Here is an 18,960-nt window from a genome sequence, read left to right on the forward strand (position 1 = left end):
AAGAAAGCCATTTCTCAAAGATATCCATAAAAAGCCTCGTTTAAAGTTGGCCACAAGCCACCTGGGAGACACACCAAACATGTGGAAGAAGGTGCTCTGGTCAGATGAAACCAAAATTGAACTTTTTGGCCACAATGCAAAACGATATGTTTGCCGTAAAAGCAACACAGCTCATCACCCTGAACACACCATCCCCACTGTCAAACATGGTGGTGGCAGCATCATGGTTTGGGCCTGCTTTTCTTCAGCAGGGACAGGGAAGATGGTTAAAATTGACGGGAAGATGGATGCAGCCAAATACAGGAACATTCTGGAAGAAAACCTGTTGGTATCTGCACAAGACATGAGACTGGGACGGAGATTTATCTTCCAACAGGACAATGATCCAAAACATAAAGCCAAATCTACAATGGAATGGTTCAAAAATAAACGTATCCAGGTGTTAGAATGGCCAAGTCAAAGTCCAGACCTGAATCCAATCGAGAATCTGTGGAAAGAGCTGAAGACTGCTGTTCACAAACACTCTCCATCCAACCTCACTGAGCTCGAGCTGTTTTGCAAGGAAGAATGGGCAAGAATGTCAGTCTCTCGATGTGCAAAACTGATAGAACATACCCTAAGCGACTTGCAGCTGTAATTGGAGCAAAAGGTGGCGCTAAAAAGTATTAACGCAAGGGGGCCGAATAATATTGCACGCCCCACTTTTCAGTTTTTTATTTGCTAAAAAAGTTTAAATTATCCAATAAATTTTGTTCCACATCACGATTGTGTCCCACTTGTTGTTGATTCTTGACAAAAAATTAAAATTTGATATCTTTATGTTTGAAACCTGAAATGTGGCAAAAGGTTGCAAGGTTCAAGGGGGCCGAATACTTTTGCAAGGCACTGTACACAAATAAATGATGAAGTGCACCAACCAAAAATACAACGTAAAGTGATAAAAAGCTGGCAGTTTTTGGCTGACTGGGTCACCGCTTCGTGTGGCCATTTGATTCCGAACACACACATACTTGTGTGGTCCTTCCATTCTTTTATTCAATCGCTGGCTGACCTCCAGCCCCGTATTTTCAGCAATCTACTCCCACGAATTGCTTGCCATTTGGCAATCTTCATAATGTCTTGACGAGACATTGTAGAAGTTGTCGTACTTGCTCTTCGTTGATACTCTTGTCGGCTTGGTCCATTTTTGCGTGTATCAAAATCATGTTTGATAATGGTGGTGATTTCGCGCTGAACCGGTAACAACAGTCTGAGCGGACCAATCACAGTCTATTTCCGCCACGTGATATGCGTCGACGTGTAGCTAGGTTAGAAAATTCAATGGGAGCACGTAAGGCTACGGCGCAGGGTCGTAAATCGGGTCTTCCTTGAAAGCGCAGGTCTGACGCAGAAGCATAACTGGGCCTTTAGTAAACAGCCGCCATCTTAAAGCAGTAGACTTCTCTGGAAGTCTCTGTTGTAGCTAACCTAATTAACTTTTTATCTAAAATACTCCTAAATCGGCAAAATCTTGACTTCGATCGATTTATAATCGAATTGTAGCCTCTGAATCGTAATCGAATCATTGGGTGCCCCAAGATTCCCACCTCTAGCACTTTCTGTTGATTTGGAGACTTTTCGGGGACACGTCCGGTTGCATGGCTGTCAATGGCATCAACTTACTTGAGCGCCAGTTGAATGTCAATGAACTGTAACGGTAGGGTTTTGGTCAAAAATTCTAACCACACCGGATTTTCTGCCATTGAAAATCAATGAGAATTTTGGACGTAAAGGGGCATTAATGGCATGGACGTGCATGGCTGTCAATGACATCTTCTTACTTGGTCGTCAGTTGAATGTCAATGGGCTGTCATAGTAAAAAAAATCACAGGGACCTATGTTTTCCAGCCATTGAAAATGAATGGGGAAATTTGGGCGTACATGGCTGTCAATGGCATCTCATTAGAAATGAATTGGCAAGCTTTTTGCGAATTTGGGGGGAATTGAAAAGTTTTTGCCAAATTTTGTATACACCTTTTATAACGCTTATTTTCTTGGAATTTTTTATGTGTAAATTTTGTTATTTGGTCAAAAATTGTAGGACATGTAGTGTTTCGAACTTTAAAAAACAAAAAAAAATTAAGCCTGCGTTTACAGGCAAACAGCAAGTTTGCTATTAGGCCCCCCTTAATACAGTACAGTGATCCCCGCATATTACCGAAACACAAATCATAAATTTACCAATTCCCGTTTAAATTTTCAGTGGAACTTCTCCCCAGCTTACTGTATTTGCTGTTTTGTGCTATTTTGAAACACCCTCAGCTGCCACAAGATTCTAAAAAAAAAAAAAAAAATCCTTTCTAAACATGATTGCTGTCAAGGAAAAATGCTGAAGTCATACATTTTGACTGAGAGATGAGCTTTGTATGGTTAGGAGAAAGTTCAGATTGAGTGTGAAGTGGAAGCTACAAAGTCCTTGCAAAAGCTTTTATGCATGTATCTTGGTACTTGATTGTAGTCCCCCCCATAATCAAATGTGTCAGCCATTTATTTTTAAGATAAAACGCAAGATGTTTGAAGTTATATTTTACTGTTCTGTGAACTTTGTTTAAAGGGGAAGTTCAGAATTTTTTACATTAGGCTTAATCTTCGACTTAGCAGGCGTTTAATTCGTCGGTGGAGTTGATTTTAACAATTTCCGTGCAATTTGTCAGTTATTTGTTTGTTTCAGGGCTCCGGAGTGGCTTAGCTAGCGCGAGTCAATGATGCCTGCATGTCATATCAATAAAAAACAATATATGCACGCATGAGAATTACAGATGAACAATGCAATCAATAGTGTTGGTTATGTTGTCAGGATATAGGTATTGAAACTTGCCATTGCATGTCAATAACTGTAGTATGAAAAGCAACATTTGTAATCCAGCAGCTCAAAAGTGAACAGGCTGTCTAGGCAAGCAGGGCGGGGTGATATCGTATATATATATCGTTTTCTTCACCGCTAATTTTTTTTGTTTTGTTTTGTGGGAACGAAAGGGACTCCCCAGCAGACTAAGCCCGAGTGGCCGAAGCACTCCTCTCTATTGTATGCACATTACGCATCTGAGAAAAATTGTCCTACAGAATGAAAGGAATTATGTGAAGGAATCTGACCCCTTAGCCAGATTGCCGGAATCACGCGAGCCGAACCGCCAGACCCGCGCTGGGCCGGCGCGACTGCAACAACCCGGCTAAAAGGCCAAACTCTGCGCGTTCACCTTAGTCTTAACCCCTCGTACTGACTCCATTTTGAAAGCTGGAAAAAGGCTTTGAAACAGTCCACAGCAATCACACAGCACAGAGGGACCCAGGTGAGGATCCAAGGTCACCATATCACACGTCAAAATAAAGTTCCTGAGAAAAAATGGTAATGCTTAGGTAAACGTTCAGTCTTTTTAAGGCTCTCGCGGGATGGCCCGTGGGCAGGAAGAAGGGTGTGTTTAGGCGTTGTTCAGGATTATTGTCTGTTTGTGGATTGGACATGATGATTCGGGAGTTACTGTTGTCAGGGCAACAAGGGTTGTGGATTTTGCCACCTCAGCGTCAAAGGGGCTCTTGGAGTCTTGTCAGGCGTGTTATCAGTTGGATATCGGGCGTTCTCCGGTATTCCTTGTGTTGGGACATGACGTCCCGCCGTTTGCTCTGGACTGTCCAGGAGAACTGATTGCGAGAGTTTGTTGTGCAGTTGTGGGCTTTTAGATGTCACCGTCAAATCTTGCTCAGTCAGTTTAATGACGCACACGTTGGGATTCTGTGATAAGAGGGTGTCATGTATCGCTTATGCCCTATATTCTGCTTGTTTTTCTTAAACTATTGCATAAGTGCTATTTATTTTATATTGGGTGTGTTAGAGTAATACAAACACTCGATCGGTAAATATGAGGAAAGATACTATTCCCTGATTGATTATTTTGTGTTAGAATAATGCAAACAATTAGAAAGTGACTACAAGAAAAGGTACTATCTCCTTCATAAAGCAGTATGGTGTGACATTGTTTTGACCGCATGTTATTTCGACCGATGATCTGCATTTTGAATTTATTTGACTATGTTAGATCTGTTAATATCGTTTTTTTTGTTTTTGTTTTTATTTTTAGCATGCTAAGCGGGCATCCTTGACTCGTGCTAGCTTAGCCACTCTGGAGCCCTGAAACTAACAAATAACTGACAAACTGCACAGAATTTGTTGAAATAAACTCCACCGACTAATTAAACCCTCGCAAACTCAGATTAAGCCCAATGTCAAAAATTGTGAACTTCCCCTTTAAGGTATCTTTAAAGTTTAACCTACGAATAAAGACAATAATAAACTTTTAAAGAAGGATCCAATTACTTGCAACAAATGTACAACCTAGAGAACTATATAAAGAAGCTTGCAATTGTTTACAATCATTTCATATTTTTCTTATCTGTACAGATCGACTGTTGGAGGACTTGATAAAAACTGTGGTCCATAGATGGGAGAAAAACGTCTAGATGTTCCCAATGATGTCGTCAGCGAATGAAGAAAACTTCGTTTGCACTTGAAACCTATCCAGATTTTCACTTTACCGTGATCTCTAACACGACCCATCACTGCACAACACACGCCTTTCTGAATGACCTTCATTAAACTCAATGTTATAGCAATTTGTTTCTCATTTCTTACTCTTCATTTGGGGTAATGAAGAGTTGGGGATTTTTTCTGACCCTCTGCACCACCCATAAAATTTAATCTGTATAACAAAAAAAAAAACCAAATAAATAAACAATCAATCTGTCAATCAAATGGGGTTAGGAGGGACTCTCCAAAAAGGAATATAAGTCGATAGCTGATTACTCCTAGTTTACCTGAAAAAAAGTGACGTCCCAGAGCAACGGGGGAAAATCTGTGTTGCGTGCGATTTTTGATTCATCATTTAGTTGGAGATAGGAAAAAAATCCTTTTCCCAAAAAATCCCAACTGCTTAGTGGAGCAGCTGACAGGCTTCAACCAACTACTCCAATAATACCTGACTGCAGCCCCTGGCCAGGCGAGAGTTGCTACTAACCATGCCTCGTTCAAACCACGCCCCTACAAACTATGCGCACATGATGCTACGGTGGTAGCATCTGATGCGTCTTATCGTTATTACTTGTAAATAGGACTACTAGTAGATGCATGCGTCTCATAGATGTCACATGTATAAAAAACTAGATGCGAAATGACAGACTTGGCGGCATTAGTAAACAGCCACTATCCTAAAGCATTAGATTTCTCAGGCAATTTGTTGTAGCGAACCCAAGCTGGAAAAGCCTTTATCTAAAATACTCCTAAATCGTCAAAATCTTGACTTGAATCTATCTTGAAATGCGGAAACTGTTTAACTTTCACATGTTGAAAGTAGAAAGGAAATAAATGGGAGCAATTTTAACAACTTTTAATGGTTGATTCACAATATTAAATGACTTCCAAACATAGTAAAGGTTACAATCTAGTTATGTTTAGGCACACCCCTGTGTTTAGTTAAGTTTAGAGTAAGGAATTGGGGAGGTACAATTGCCCCAAAAACCCTTTGAACTTGAAGGCATAGTTTGTATTAGGCATGGTTTGTAGCAGCTGTTGCTTGGCTCTGGCTGTTGTCAGACCCTTCTCAACGACGCCGTCACCAAGTCAATCAAAATTAATGTCGCTTACTAACCCCATAGACTTCATCATGATATTGACGGGACACATTCCACAGACACTACGCCACGCCTTCAAGTAGGGGGCCATCCCACACTCCAGCTATTCGCAGTTGGTTGCAGTTATTCAACACATACAGCGATCCAATGCTGGATTTAGGTTGAAAAGGATGGATTGTCTCAAGAGTGATTTGTCCGAGGATTCAAGGTAGTTATATTTTTCGTATCATGCTTGCATTTTGAAACGCTGTGAGAAAAATCAATGGGAGAAATTAACCGCTACAGCATTGGCGTCATAATTTGCAGTATTTACATAAAATAAATGCTAACTGCCCATTTATTTTGCTTTTAACCAAGAATTGAGACTGTTTTACGTTCATATTGAGAAAGAATTCAAGAATTTAAGCATTTATTTAGAAGAATTTTAAACGTAAAAAGCTCTGTGTTGGTAAGGTGGGACCACAATGGCTTAAAGACTAGTAGCACATTCGACATGTTTTTCTAAAATAAATGGTAACTGCCCATTTTTTTGCTTTTAACCAGGAATTGAGACGTCCATATCTATAAAGAATTCAGGGATTTAAGCATTTATTCACAAGACTTTTCAACGTAAAAAAGATAGGCTCCTTGTTAATCGGCCACGCGCCCTGTGTCCCATCAATATATTATGAAGTCGATGCGAACCTTTTCCTGATCGGAAAGTCCGTCCCAATATCATTTGAGTGACAGACGGGTTAATTTGAGCCGGATCGTGTCGGAACAAGATCCGGCACCTCTTGATTTTGGCCTCCCTGTGTACCGGGACTAATTTGGGCAGATCTGGCACCTCTCGTGCAAAGAAAATAATAATAATTATTATAATATAAAAACGTTGGGGGGGAAAGAAGGAGAGAAGTCGTTGATGGCTTTCTCAATTTTATTGTGGCAACAATAAGAAAACAATAAACAAAATAACAGCGGACAGCCGCCACATTCAACCGCGAACTTTTGCTTCTCGCCCGTCTCCCCCTCCAGTCCCAGCGTCTCTTAAAAGGACCGTGAATAGTGTCTTGTTTTGAGCTTTTTGTTGAGAAAGGTATTGAACACACGACGTGCTGACAACTTTCTTTACTAACACATGGAGCTAACAGCACAAAAACAGCTTGGGGCTCTTGGCAGGCTGTGCCTCCAGCTCACTCCCGCATCACGTGCCCAAAACAACAGTAACGTTGCGTGCACTTCAGGGTGCCTCGGAAAACATATCAGAATATTCCACATAGTTACGGACATTACAGTATAAAATGAAATAATAATATGCATAAATTCATTTACAGAACAAATCCCGATAATTGCATGTTGTTTATGAAAATTTAACGTCATTTGAAAGAGTCAGAGATTTGTTGATGCAGTGAAAAGCTGGACCAACAAATCACGCCCCTGACATAAGGAACACAGGGACACAGACTCACGCCCCGTTTTTTCAACCCAAACTCAAAACTCACCTGTTCAGACTCGCATATCCACAATACTCCCTGATTTCTTTGTGTTTTACTGCTCTGCTAATTATTTTCATGTATTAGTGTTTTTATTGTTTTAAACGTTCTATACTTAATTATTTTTACTGTTTTTAGTCTTTGTCTAATTGTTTTTTAAATGATTGTACAGTGACCTTGAGTGCCAGAAAGGCACCTTCAAATAAAATGTGTTATAACACTTATTATTATCATAAGAAAAAAAAAAACTTTGCGGCATCTGGGGAGCAAGCAGCCAGGATCAAATGGTATTTCAACATGCCAAAAAGACAGTTGCATATACTGTCTTTTTTTTCAAAAAGAAGGAAGATGGTTCTAAACGAGTCAGAAAAGCACAAAGAAAAGAAAGAAAAAAGAAAAGTCCCACAGCATGGCTAGTGGACATTTGCATTTTGTTTTCAGCACCGTTTTTTGCGTATGTTCCGGGACCTGTGCTCATGTCGTCATCCATGCGCTGTCATATGTACTTTGCGTTCCGGCACCTTATGATTTACAAATTAAGCACCGTTGAAAGACCATTCCTTTCGGTAAAAGCAAAGGCAAAGACAATGGCGTGTGAAATAGGAAAGGCAAAAAAGAAAATTGCCAGTTTTTCTTTCTGTTACCCAATGAATAAAAGTAAAAGTCAATGCCAAAAATTGTAATTGGTTTGTCCGTTTGTGATTTTCAATGTCAAAAAGTAAAAGTAATTGACAAAATATACTTTTATATTTTCATTTATTTCATTTTATGGATTTATTCCTTTTTTTTTTTTTTTTTTTTTTTTTTTTTTTTTTTAACTTTGGCACTCCTGGTTTTCCATAGTTTCCGTATTGTTGATAATTGAGCGGGATTAATTGCATCGTATGAATACAATACCTTTATTCTTGAAAACCTAAATATCATATCAGGATTTCAATGATGTTGGTGCCTAAATTAAATTGGTAGGCCTACCTGCTTCTGATTTCACTTTTTGTTATTGCAGCATTAAAACAATTACCCTCTGCTCACTCGAGGTCACCATGCCATGAGTTGTTTATGGCCTGCATTGGACCACTGGCTGTTTACGCCTAAATATAGACTACAGAACGCAACGTATTGTGGGGCACCACTGAGAAACGCGGGAAGCGCAATCCGAATAGACCGACGTGGAAGCCCGACCAATGGCGAGCTTCGCTGCGGCTGCAGCCTTATTCGCAATGACCAATAAGATCTTACTTTTAGCCTTAATGGGGCGGGGCTCTTCACAACGCGTGGTAGTTGTGTCAAGAGAGCAACACAAACCACACGCTCCTCATCACACAGGAAAGATAAAGCCGAAGGGGAAGAATTTCGCCAACGGTAAGAATATTCAAGTCAATTTATTGATGGGCTGAGTGTATTCGTGTTTATGTATCTCCGTTGGAAGACAGTGTGGGCCAGACGCTTGAATTTGCGGTGGTTAATCACGGTAGCCGCAATAGTCTTGTCACTCTTCGCCAGCTGTGAACAAGTAACGCCTGTTTAAACGAAAAACTGTTGGTCAGTGAACCATTATAGCTTTACTATTTTGTGATTAGCTTGCCTTGTGGTTTCAATTTGGCTCCACCATCATGGTTTTACATCCTCTGATTAGATCAGATGTGGGCAGACGGAGCGTAAACGGGAAGCCCGAGGTGGCATCCACGTCCGTGAAACTACGCTTTGGACGTGATACCCCACTCTCCCCCCGAATGTCGTGCGTTACCGCCGGGATAGTTATCGTGCAGATGCGAGCTGACGCGGAGACGTCAGCTCCGGGAGATGTCCAGGCTCCGAACTGCGGAGAAGCCAGGTGGCCAGTTCAAACGTCACCTTGACAACGGAACAACGCGTTGCACGCGAATGCAGCACTGCAGAAAATCCCCGATGTTGCAACAAAACTAGGGATGACGGCCAAAGGATGAATTGCACACAAGGTGTCTCAAAAAATGACTACCAAAGGATGAATTGCAAGTGGGTCAGAAAACTTCCAGGACTGGCTTTACAAAAGATTGATTTAAATTCCAAACTACTAGTTTTTCACTTCAAAGAATAAGTCAAATACACCCTTCGTGCCTTCTTCTGGAAGTCTTACTCCTCGCTGCAGCTTTGTTAGTCTGACCATCTCGAGGTCATCCACATAGCAAGCCTTCTTAAAGGGATACTCCAGTGAAAATTAACGTTAGTAAGGTATTTGATTGAGGTAAAAAAAAAAAATAAAATAAAAAATAAAATAAAATAAATAAATTCAACTTAAATTAATTATTTTTATTCAATGAAATTCATTTGATTTAAAAATTATGTTAATTTTTTAAAATTTAATTTATAATTTGAATTGTCAGTCTAATGTTTTTGAGGTAAACTGCTCAGAATAGAGATGGTTAATCAGTGTAGGTACCAGTTGTGCTCAGTCGGCTCGACTGGATCGGGGTCCTGCCCCGTCTGACGATATAACACCAGGGCTTACCCTAGAAAATTTGCAAAGCCTGGTAGTAGAGAAGCCCACTGGTGCCCCACTGTTTACTCATTTTCTGTACAAAATGTATAATATTATAGCTAAATAAATTTTGAAATTTTGACTGTGTTATAAGCCATTTGAGTCTTGAAATAGACTTATCAGAGGTGGGTAGAGTAGCCCAAAATTTTAATTATGAGTAGTATTACTTCTAAATAATATTACTCAAATAAAAGAAGTCACCCAAAAATGTACTCAAGAACAAGTTAAAAAGTATTGGGGGTCGGGGGTATGCTGCTGCCACAGTTCCCTCCCGGTTTGGCCCGGCCAGAGCTGCGTCTCCTTGCACCGGGTACCAGGGAGGTGCTCCCTGGTGTCATACCGCGCACCCCTCCTGGCACGAGGGTGGGTTGGGGGGGGTCGCGCATCTGCCCCCTTGGCCTGTCTCCGGCCCTGTCTGTCTCGCTGGACCGCGGCGGCTGCCGCTGCCCTCCTGTCAGCGGGGATGGCGTCGGGGCCTCTTGGGGCCCATGGGGCCTTGGGTGGCGCTTGCTGTCCCTTGAGTGGATATCCCATGGTCTCAGGCGCTTGGCGTAGCGACTGTGCGGGGTGGGTGCTCGGGCGGCCGGGGGGGAGTGGTGGGCCGATGCGGGTGTGTCCTGGGTGGTCTGGGGTGGGGGTTGATCGGGGCTCTGGCGATTCTCCCGCCGTCCGGCCAGTGGCTCTGGCGGACGGGGCCACGCCTGCGGGAGCCTACCTCTTAATTCACGGGGAGAGTTGGGACGGGGCCATACAATCACAGCCCGGCTCCCCCCTGATTTTGATGTATCACACACCAAGATTGTGGGATTGATGGGACCTGTTGGGGGGGGTGCTCACGGTTACCTCCTCACGGCAGGCCCAGCCATTCCCGCACCTTTTTTAACGCCCACACACATCTTACTCCATGGGGGAGCTCCGGCAAAGGGCGGTGGGACGGGCGCCTGGGTAGAAATTCCATGCAGAGGTCCCACTGCCCCAAGCCAAGCTCTCCCATTTTAATGCATACATTGCACTACCCTCCCCACTTAATCCCATCACGGTGCTGGGTAATGGCTGCCAGCCGGGGACCTGGCAGCCATAGTAATAGGGTGGTGGGTCCCACACTTTTACTCTGTGGCGTGGCTCCCGGGTGGTGGCCTTCCCTCTGCCTGGGCTGCCGACTGCGGGTATTGGGGGGAGGTCGGGGCTCCGATCTCGCGTCGCCCCCACGGCGGCTCCTCGCGTCCGCTTGCTTCAGCGGTCCCCTCTCTTCTCTGCCCGGGTATCCGCCCTGCGCTCCGTCGCGGGTCGCTGGCTGGACACCCGTGTATCGGCTGGGTGTCGCCTGATCCGGCTGGGCACCCTGCCCTGCCCTGGGCTTGGTGGGCCTTTGGGGGGTCCCATGGCGTGCTGTGCCGGTTGGGGGGCTGCGGCTTGTGGGCCGGTTGGGCGGACAGGGGTAGGGGTGAGCATTAGAGCTGGGAATCTTTGGGCACCTAACGATTCGATTACGATTACGATTCAGAGGCTCCGATTCAATTATAAAACGATTATTGATGCACCCCCCTCCCTTTTTTTTTTTTTTTTTTTTTTTTTTTTTTTAATAAAATTGTTCAAAAATACTTTCAGGCTAAATCAAACAACTATTTCAGTATCAAGTTAACATATAGCAGTAAACAAATATACAAAAATAACAGTAAATAAAAAAAACTCCAGTTCCCATTCTGTATCAGCAGCTTTAAACTACATTCAATTAATTTAATGTTGTGAATCAACCGTTAAAGTTGTTAAAATTGCTCCCGTTATTCCATAATTTCCCTTTTGTCTACTTTCGACATGTGAAAGTTTTAAAACTATTTTATAGATTCAAGTCAATATTTTACCGATTTAGGAGTATTTTAGATAAAAAGTTAATTAGGTTTGCTTGGAAGGTTCGCTATGACAGCCTTGCAGGGAGGTGTACTGCTTTAAGATGGCGGCCGTTTATTAACGCCCGCATCTAGCTTTTTGTAGGTGAGCTGCTAACGCTACCGAATCCATATTGCATCTAGTCCTATATATATGAGATCTACCATAACATTATGCTACTTTGTAGCAGCTTTTCGGCAGCAGTCGGTATGTTGTTGTGTTTTTTTATCTCGTGGCATGAGTTGAGCTAGAGCCGTGAGTTGAGCATTGGCATTACCCGAGGGGCCGGGTAATGAGAAGCATGATGTTTAGCTACTCTCGCTCCGTTCCTCATTGACCGCGCGGCGCGCTGAGTGTGTTGTACTTCCGCTTTACTTGGCATATTTCAATAATCGGAATTTGGATGTTTGTGAATCATTCTCGAATCTTCCACGGCCGAATCGCGAATAATCTAAGAATCGGAAATTTTGCACACCTCTAGTGAGCATGGGGTTGGTGGTGCGTCCCCTCGTCCCATCCCTGAAGGCAGGTTGATGGGGGCGCGGGGGACCTCCCTGGATCCCGGTGGGGGGTGACGATGGCTCCTATGCTGGGCTGCGGGTGGAGGGATGGGCTGCGCTGGCCCGCCCTCCCTCCCCGGGCTGGCTGGGTGCAGGCCGTGGCCCTGGGGTGGCACCCGCTCGGCGTCTCCTCAGGTCTGCGTGGCTGTCGTGTGTTTGGTGGTGCTCGCGCATGGCTGGATGTGATTGGTCGCGCTCGGGTGGGGTGCCCCGGTGCTGGGATTGGCGATGGGGTGACGTAGGGTTGGTTGCTGACGGGTTTACACTCACAAGGGATTCATACAATTACTGGTTTCTAGCTCACAGAGCTGATTTGTGTACACTCCACCCCTCCCAATCACTTAGCTTATAGACTCCCCCTCACCTTCTTGGTGGTACCAGGTGGTGGACCTGGTAAACAGGCCCCCCACATGGTGTCAACCGAAAATACATCTAGCTGACGATAGCACCAACATATTCATAGTTAGTAGAGGTGTGCAAAATTTCTGATTCTTAGATTATTCGCGATTTGGCCGTGGAAGATTCGAGAACGATTCACAAACATCCAAATTCCGATTATTGAAATATGCCAAGTAAAGCGGAATTACAACACACTCAACGCGCCGTGCGGTCTTCGAAACGGAGCGAGAGTAGCTAAACATCATGCTTGTCATTACCCGGCCCCTCGGGTAATGCCAATGCTCAACTCACGGCTCTAGCTCAACTCATGCCACGAGATAAAAAAACACAACAAAATACCTGACTGCTGCCGAAAAGCTGCTACAAAGTACATCCACATAATGTTACGGTAGATATCATTTATATAGGACTAGATGCAATATAGATTCGGTAGCGTTAGCAGCACATCTACAAAAAGCTAGATGCGGGCGTTAGTAAACGGCCGCCATCTTAAAGCAGTACACTTCCCTGCAAGGCTGTTGTAGCGAACCTTCCAAGCGAACCTAATTAACTTTTTATCTAAAATACACCTAAATCGGTAAAATATTGACTTGAATCTATCTTTAAAATAGTTTTAAAACTTTCCCATGTCGAAAGTAGACAAAAGGGAAATTATGGAATAACGGGAGCAATTTTAACAACTTTAATGGTTGATTCACAACATTAAATTAATTGAATGTAGTTTAAAGCTGCCGATACAGAATGGGGACTGGAGTTTTTTATTTACTGTTATTTTTGTATATTTGTTTACTGTTATATGTTAACTTGATACTGAAATAGTAGTTTGGTTTAGCGTGAGAGTATTTTTGAACAATTTTAGAACTAATCTACAAAACATTAAAAAAAAAAAAAAATAAATAAAAAAAAAAAAAAAAAAGAGGGGGTGCATCAATAATCGTTTTATAATCGAATCGGAGCCTCTGAATCGTAATCGTAATCGAATCGTTAGGTGTCCAAAGATTCCCAGCTCTAATAGTTAGTGTAGGCGTTCAATGTATGTCTTCTTGCTGTTTTTCTTTCCTTTCTTTTCTTGTTCATCTTTTCTTCTGTTCCCCCATAACCCCTTCCTGTTTGCTGCTTTGTGATAATAAACAAGGTATGTTGAATGATCACAATGTGAGTATGTCATACTCTCAATGTGAAACATTAAAATTGGTCAGACCAAAAGGACACTTAGACTTCCATTCTCCTTGTCAAACAGCTGAACAGGACAGGTTTAAAAAAAAAAAAAAAAGAAAGAAAAGAAAAAGTATTCGTCGAAAAGAATACTCAATGAGTAACATTGTGAGCAACTGCTCACAATGTTTATGATTATTATTATTTTTAAATCATGGTATATTTTTTTCTCAGCACAACTTCATCCATATGAACTGTTGTTAAGATTATACTGCACTACAGCCCAATGGTCCCAAACCTTTTTTGCACCACGTACCAGTGTGATATGGGCTTTGGTTTTCCTGAGTTTCTTCCTTGTTTCTCTTTTATCCTTGTATTCTTAATTTTTTTCTTTTTTTTTTTTCTTTAAATTTTCATTTTCTTCATTATAAAAATATTATCTTAGTTTCTTTAATTTTTTATTGTTGCATTATAGATTTAGGTGGCTCAATTTACTTGGATTGTATTTATTTATTTACAAACTGTAAGTGCAAAAAAATCGCAAAACAGCAATACATGATTGTTTTCTGATAATACCGTTTAATCCAGGCTAAGGGGGTTTATCTGTGAACGATAAAGAATGCTTTATATACTGTAAAAGGGATTCTTTAAGTCATGTCTCGGCACACTTGCTGCTTTTATGAAGCAAAGCAAAAGTTTATGTGTCCAAAAAATAATAATAGAAATAATCGCACATCCTGCGATAGGACTATTGCGTATGCGCACATAGTGATGGCGAAATTCAAATGATATATTGTACATGTCTAGTGTGAAAGGAGCCATAATGAGTTCTTCTCCAATCGTAAAAGGTTTCTTGGCTTTAGCAATACAGTTCGCCACGAGGTACGATCTCTCAGTGCATTGCTTTTATTGCTTCGGTTGCTAGCTTTTCACCACATATTTTGCAGAATTGGTTTGGTTGGTGGCTCCTCTTCTGGCTCGGCAGGTGTACTTTCCCCGTAAAAAAGCTGTCCAAAGACGTAGCCGCCCGCATCACACAACCAACAGCAGCTAACGTTACTGTTTACGTTGACTGACGCTGGGCTGCTATAGGTATGCAGACATCCCAGTATTAGGGGCCAACCATTAGAGATGCAAATCTTTAATCAGATTAGTCCAGAGGCACAGGCCAGATTGCGGTCGTTAACAATGTATTTATTTTTTTTTCTCTTCCGCGAATGTGACGTCACAATACAGCTTTGCTCTATAGCATGCTGATTTTGCGGATTAATTCGTTTATTTTTCGCATCACGCCAGCCAAACGGCTGCAGAAAATTGTTGCTTCCCCAGGGAGAGGCATGTAAGCCCTTTTGAGTTTCAAAAAGTTCACTGCAGAGATTGGCCAAACAAGTCCGATAATCAAGAGACCATTGGACTTACGAGAAAGAGTAAAAATTATATTTTTTATTATGTTAAATACTAGGATCATACGTTTTAATACGGAGGTGGCTTGCAATTTGTGGCTGATTGTCCACCGAGAATGCCACTCGGCCGATGACCGGCGGCTTGTTTGCACATGCCCCTCTATACTCGACTTATTGCCCTCTTCATGTGCCCGATGTTCTGTCAAATTTTCAACCCCGTCAGGCTCTTTGTGTTAAAAATGGCCGCGATTACTGCGATTACTCTCCAGCTGCTTCCCCGGTGAGCTCTCAAGTCTGCAGAGTTGTAAATTGCTTGCCGCCAGGCGTGTTGCTAATCGGTGAAGACAATCGACAACGCCGCCGCTGTGTGACATGATCCGGGCTAGTTTTGTGGGATTTTTCACTCCGAAAAGCGAAAATAAGACTTTGAGACGTCACTCGGTTCGGGTTAGCATGTCTACTAGCTGTCAGGCCCCTTGGTTTGATTACATTCTCCGAAGCCGTGACAGTTGAAATGAAAAAAGCCGGACTAACTACGGTGGCATTAAATATCATTCGGGAGGTGCGACAGTAAGGGTGAAGTCGACAGTTTTGACCATTATGGAGTAATTTTGCCATGTCGTACTGTATTAACGCATTTTTATTAGGGCTGTCAAACGATTAAAATTTTTAATCGAGTTAATTACAGCTTAAAAATTAATTAATCGTAATTAATCTCAATTCAAACCATCTCTAAAATATGCCATATTTTTCTGTAAATTATTGTTGGAATGGAATATACAAGACGGATATATACATTCAACATACGGTACATAAGTACTGTATTAGTTTATTGTAACAATAAATCAACAAGATGATATTAACATTATTAACATTCTCTTAAAACGATCCATGGATGGAAAGACTTGTTGTTCTTAAAAGATAAATGTTAGTAGAAGTTATAGAAATTTTATATTAAAACCCCTCTTAATGTTTTTGTTTCATTAAAATTTGTAAAATTTTCAATCAAAAATAAAAAAACTAATAGCTCGCCATTGTTGATGTCAATAATTACACCTCTTACTCATGGTGCTGAACGCCATAAAATCAATTGGACCCGAGCACCAGCAGAGGGCGCCAAACACCAAAAAACAAGTAACAAGCCGTCATTACACTCTTTCATTTTAATCTGTTTGAGCGGGGTATGTGCGTTAATTGCGTCAAATATTTTAATGTGATTAATTAAGAAAATTAATTACCGCCCGTTAACGCAATCATTTTGACAGTCCTAATTTTTTATTATTTTATATTCTGTGTAGCACAAGACTGTTATTTGTCATGACCATATCATTTATTTAGTGATTGGGGAAAAATAGTTCGATATAAAGAATATCCTTTAAAAATATTGGAGTAAAGAGACTGATACAATGACATTTTGCGGCTCTCTTCGTGACATTTTCCTCGTTCTGAATAACTCCCCCCCAGTGGGCTGAATTCTAAATCAGATGAAACCATGACCCTGCTGACGTCATCCTCCCGTTGGGGACGCTAGAGCCCTATAATGGTAGACGTGCCGCGTTGCCAAACGGCGGATTAAAAGACTAATTTCTCGTCATCTGCGCTTTTTTGTATATAGTCGAATCGACTCAAAATATGATTCTAATTCACATAATAAAGCTATTTGACTTTTTTATCCTGTCGTACCTAGTTTAAACTGCCAACAGTGAAAGCCAAATACTCACCTTATTCATAGCCGAGAAACTACACAAGTCAGGAAATGTCGGTGCAATGAATGGCAGTTGATACAGGTTTGTTCATATATCAGCTTTCAACCGTATCACCAGACACAGTCAAATAGGGATGGGGAGGCTGGCTGCCCGCTGGGCTTATAATTTAAGGCAGCGGGTTCTAATTTTAACACTGCACCATCGTGATGCTCATGAATTGCAACTACAGGTCGAGGCCCAGCTTTGTGCTCAATGATAGCTTTGTGACCTATATTGATTGATAAAGCATAAATACTAAGTTTGAGTGCTATCGTTTTCAGTTGGATATTTCTGGAATGTTAACATTTGGCACTGTTGCACACAACATGTTAGAATTATTCTGCTTGAGCAGTCATACAGGGAAGAGCTGCAGGCTTGTCTCCCTCTTTCTGGAAGGGGCGGGAGAGACGGTGTAAAAGTCACTGTGACTGAGTCATGGCTTTAGCTAATGATGCAATTAGAGAATCGCTTGGCGTTTCCTGATGATATCACCTACTTTCCTTTAGCTTGCAAGCGAAGAAGCATAGGCTTGCGCCATTCATTAGCTGTTTGAAAAGGCAATTGGCAATTCATAAGTGAATGTGATTTCATCAAACGTTTACATTTTGATTGTGGTGAGCCGCAAACTTGTTACTGGTGTTTTACCACAATTTTAACACATGCAAACTGCAAACAGGAAGCCCAGAGACTGAGCTTGAACCTGTGATCTCAGAACTGTGAGGTTGACATGCTACCTGCTCATTTTTGTCTTCATTGTGATCATGATACATCATGATTGATATATCGATCCAAATCGATGTATCGTTACACTCCTGGTCTTTCAGGGTGTATGTACAATATAAATAAAAGTTGTATCTTTTGATAATGTGTCATTTTAAACTACAAACTGTGGTTGGTTTTATTTTTGCTTTTACCCTACTCAAAGGGTCTCCTTTTACAACTAGGGCTGTCCTAAACGACAAAATTTCTCCCAATTAGTCAGCCGACTATTTTTGAGATTAGTCGACTAATCTAATATTTTTTAATTTTTTACTAATTTAGTAATGACATTTTTGTTGACTCTTATTAATTCACAAAAACATTTTGGAACACCTAAATTCTATATGAATGTACAAATAAACACATAAATAACAATAATAAATCACAAATAAATAATGAGGTCAAATGCTGATAGCATTAACTTGTGCAAAAGAATGGAATGTAAACAGATTCAGAACACTGACCTCGCCTTTCCAACATGATTCAAAACAATTCTTAAAACAAATATCGAGCATTTATATTATAGTATACTATTACAATGTATATATAATAGTATTATATTCATTGATTGCCAATCACATTTTTCATAAAGGGTGTCATTTTAAAGCTTTTCTTAGTGTAGAATCTGAATTTTGATGTATGTGGGATTAACTCCAGAAATCATTATTTATATGATGAACATGACATGCTTTTATTTTTGAAATGTTCACCGGAAGTACGTTCGCTAAACCGCTAACCGTAAGCTTTACACTCCGCACAAAAAGCACTTTTCGTCATTGCATGTGGTGTCAATAATCAATTTTTCCCCCATTTTTTAAAATTTGCAAATGTTGTTAATCAGGGATTTTTCATGTTTGAAGTTTCACCTTTTAACCGCAAGTTTGCGTTTTGGAGAAGACTGCCAATGTTTTATAGCAGGCTTAAGTAGGTTGTCTTTTTTTCCTCATTAACCTCAATGTAGCATTGCTAACATTTACAGTGTTCATTATAGATGTTTCCTAATTTTGTATATATTCTACGGCGTGTTGATGACCAATAAACATCTGTGAAATGACCAATAAACATCTGTGAAAGAAACTGGAGTCTCGTATGCCATCAACACATACGCACAAATGTATGCATTCACGCGGCAATAAAACGCAGCCATAGAATTTACCGTGCGATAAATGGATTCATTGCAAATCGCGACACGCTTAGCAACTTCAATAGAACATGTCATTAGATGGTTAGATGGACTTACGATCTGCCAGCTTTTTGCCCCCTGTCATCTTCTAAAATTACAACTGGATGACGGCGCTTTAGGTCTTCATTCATGGCCGACATGCAGCTAAGCTTTGCATTGAAGAGACAGGACACAAGAATGTACCCTCCTTTGTTTCGTTGAAATAAGTCAATGCTTTGGCA

At 41.3% G+C, this 18,960-nt stretch overlaps 3 protein-coding genes across 6 annotated transcripts in view; 2 read left to right on the forward strand and 1 right to left on the reverse strand.

The window, feature by feature from the left end:
- Nucleotides 1-4,664, forward strand: part of park7 (parkinson protein 7) — a 30,658-nt gene extending 25,994 nt beyond the window's left edge. Inside the window, exon 7 of the mRNA XM_057846766.1 lies at nucleotides 4,436-4,664. The gene's annotated coding sequence lies outside the window, so the exon portion shown is untranslated. The remainder of the gene's footprint in view (nucleotides 1-4,435) is intronic.
- A 3,719-nt stretch (nucleotides 4,665-8,383) lies between these two features.
- The window catches only part of kcnab2a (potassium voltage-gated channel subfamily A regulatory beta subunit 2a), a 289,080-nt gene continuing 278,503 nt past the window's right edge, over nucleotides 8,384-18,960 (forward strand). For 2 of the 4 annotated variants that reach the window (XM_057846281.1, XM_057846286.1), the window contains exon 1: nucleotides 8,394-8,492. The gene's annotated coding sequence lies outside the window, so the exon portion shown is untranslated. Of the gene's footprint in view, nucleotides 8,493-18,960 lie in introns of all 4 variants that reach the window. The other 2 variants (XM_057846284.1, XM_057846285.1) reach the window with 2 other exon arrangements.
- Nucleotides 9,873-11,031, reverse strand: LOC130921535 (proline-rich protein 2-like). The gene is made up of 3 exons (XM_057845557.1): nucleotides 10,951-11,031; nucleotides 10,759-10,901; nucleotides 9,873-10,365 (listed from the first exon to the last, which is right to left on the reverse strand). Exons 1-3 carry the CDS (start codon nucleotides 11,029-11,031, stop codon nucleotides 9,873-9,875), a joined length of 717 nt encoding a protein of 238 aa, XP_057701540.1.

The sequence above is a fragment of the Corythoichthys intestinalis genome, chromosome 9, assembly GCF_030265065.1.
Source record: "Corythoichthys intestinalis isolate RoL2023-P3 chromosome 9, ASM3026506v1, whole genome shotgun sequence".
Classification (NCBI taxonomy): Eukaryota; Metazoa; Chordata; class Actinopteri; order Syngnathiformes; family Syngnathidae; genus Corythoichthys; species Corythoichthys intestinalis.